The sequence below is a fragment of the Penaeus vannamei genome, chromosome 26, assembly GCF_042767895.1.
Source record: "Penaeus vannamei isolate JL-2024 chromosome 26, ASM4276789v1, whole genome shotgun sequence".
Classification (NCBI taxonomy): domain Eukaryota; kingdom Metazoa; phylum Arthropoda; class Malacostraca; order Decapoda; family Penaeidae; genus Penaeus; species Penaeus vannamei.
This window is the reverse complement of record NC_091574.1, coordinates 28,452,015-28,454,514: the sequence shown is the minus strand read 5'-3', so window position 1 is coordinate 28,454,514 and position 2,500 is coordinate 28,452,015. Positions and strand designations below refer to the sequence as shown.

General features: G+C 26.2%; 1 protein-coding gene across 3 annotated transcripts in view; it reads right to left on the bottom strand.

Annotated features, from left to right (window-relative positions):
* Positions 1-2,500, bottom strand: part of LOC113830347 (ribonuclease P protein subunit p40) — an 8,361-nt gene that overhangs the window by 5,796 nt on the left and 65 nt on the right. For 2 of the 3 annotated variants that reach the window (XR_011399650.1, XM_027383557.2), the window contains exons 1-3: positions 2,469-2,500; positions 1,952-2,147; positions 510-654 (exon numbers count right to left, since the gene is read on the bottom strand). The exon at positions 2,469-2,500 is cut by the window's right edge and continues 65 nt beyond it. Coding sequence is in view for 1 of the 3 variants with exons in the window: in XM_027383557.2 (XP_027239358.1) it covers positions 510-654; positions 1,952-2,083 (277 nt within the window). In the remaining 2 variants the exon portion in view is untranslated. Of the gene's footprint in view, positions 1-509; positions 655-1,951; positions 2,148-2,423 lie in introns of all 3 variants that reach the window. The other variant, XR_011399651.1, reaches the window with a different exon arrangement.

Below are 2,500 nucleotides of genomic sequence, written 5' to 3'. Positions count from 1 at the left end.
TAAAAAATAATAATAAATAAAAAATCGTCTTTACATTTGATCATGTGTAGAAATATATGAATAATCATATAAACAAATGAACAAACACAAAAAAAACTGTTTTAATCTTCTGCCCTTTCTCTTATTTATGTAAAAAGTGGCCTTTTAGCCTGAAACAGGGAGGTTATATACATTCGATAATTTGTGCTATAATATCTAAGTATCTTCTTATCTTCTGAAGATAATGGAGTAATAAGGCACATCTTCTTTTGAAACTCAATTTCAAATACCTCTTTTAACCAGCTTTCCATATATAAACATGCAATGAAGTTAGCTGAATTAAATATATATATATATCACAAAATTTGAACATTTCTTTGTCATAATTCTATGGAATCACTACACACTGTTGCAATTTTATTTTTTTATATGTTGAAGGAGTGCCCTTTTTTTAACTGAGCCCCTGCCCTTCTGAAAGCTTGTGTTTATAAATAATTCTAAAAGAGGGATTTGACAATAAGTTTACCCACCTTTTTGACGAAATGCCTGAAGAAAATTTGGGGAGCAAAACTCTGCCAGAGGAAGGTTCTTCACTAAGTAATGCTGGGCATCGTCAGTAAAGGAGTCAGACAAAGAATTTGGTACTATTGGTGTGTCTGGGAGAAGCACCACCACCTAATCATGATGAAAGGAGAATTTTTGTGTGATATTTCTGCATTCAGGTTCATTATATTCAGACTGTAAATATATAAACCTTACCCTAATGATGCAAGGTACACTTTAGTTTTGTTTTGCAAATTTTGTTTACAAATAGATGGCTCCACAAGAACTTGATTATCATCATCATAATGAGTTTCGTTGTCATTATCATGATCATCATTATCATCATTACTATAATCATCACTATTATTATCATCATCATCATTATCATTATTATGATACTATTATTGTCATTATTATAATTACTATCATTATTATTAGTATTATCATTATCACTTTCATTATTATCTTAATAATCAGTATCATTATCACTATTATTAGCACTCCTGCCAATAATACTAATACCAATGATAACAATGCCAGTAATATCAATGAAAAAAATAAAAATAAAAATAAAAAATTCATGTTAATAATAATCATCATCATAAAGATAATAAACATAACAGCACTGATAATAATTTAATACTAATACTAATAATACTACTACCAATAATAATGATGATAACAACAACAACAACAACAAAAATAATAATAATAAAAATAATAATGATTATATTTGTAGTGATAGTGAACATGATGATGATATAACAATAATGAAGGAATTACAATGACAATGATAATAGAGTAGTAACAACAATAACAATAATAATAATAATAACAATAATAATAATAACAATAATAATAATGACAATAACAATATTAATGACAAAAAAATAGTAATAATAACGATACTAACAATAACAATAATAATAACAACAATCATAATAATTACAACAATAAAAATAATAACATCAATAATATTAATAACAATAACAACAACAACAACAACAACAACAACAACAACAACAACAACAATAATAATAATAATAATAATAATAATTACAGTAATAAAAGTAATAATAATAATAATAATACCAATATTAATGACATTAATAATAATAATAATAATAATAACAACAATAATAATAATAATAATCATATAATAATAATAATTACTGATAATGATAATAATAATAATAACATAAATGATGATGATAATAATAATAATGATAATGATAATAAGTAAAAATAATAACAAGACTAATAATAAAAACAACAAAAATATTAATAATAATAACAATAACAATAATAATAATAATAATGAAAAAAAAAAATAACACTACCAAGAACAATAACTATTGATAATAGAATATATTACAGCTTAGAAAAACATGAGGTCCTTCAATAAAAGTTACTGAGCAACCAGACGTACCTTTCTGTTGAAGGAGTGATCCTTAATAACACGCTGCCAAGTCACATTTCTCTTTGGGTCATCCCACGTGTGATGCGTGTATGTTAGCTGAGATTTAGGTGCTGGGAATTTTATTACTTCTGGATTTAGCATTTTCTTGAGTTTGTTTCTTATTCAACTTAATCCTTGGTATATTCCCATTCAATAATTACTGGTTCTGAAAAGAGAAGACTGCATGAACAGAAATAAAATAAATTAAGTTTAAAAGAGAACCATAACATACACTGAAAGGACATTAACAGTTCTCGGAAGTTGCTGTGCGTGGAAATAAATCTATTACTAGATTGATAGAAAAATAGATGAAGACTACCTGGAATTCTGACAGCTCTCTCTACATAGCTCCGCACAACTCCTATAATCCTGAATTAAAATTGAAACACTCGCTTTTCTCTAGTAATATAGGAAGATATACGGGTTTCAACAATCCTCTCACGTTTCTGTATCATAATTGTGTCGAATTAATCCATCTAACACCTACCGGTCCATTGAATACAATTTATGACCTCACAT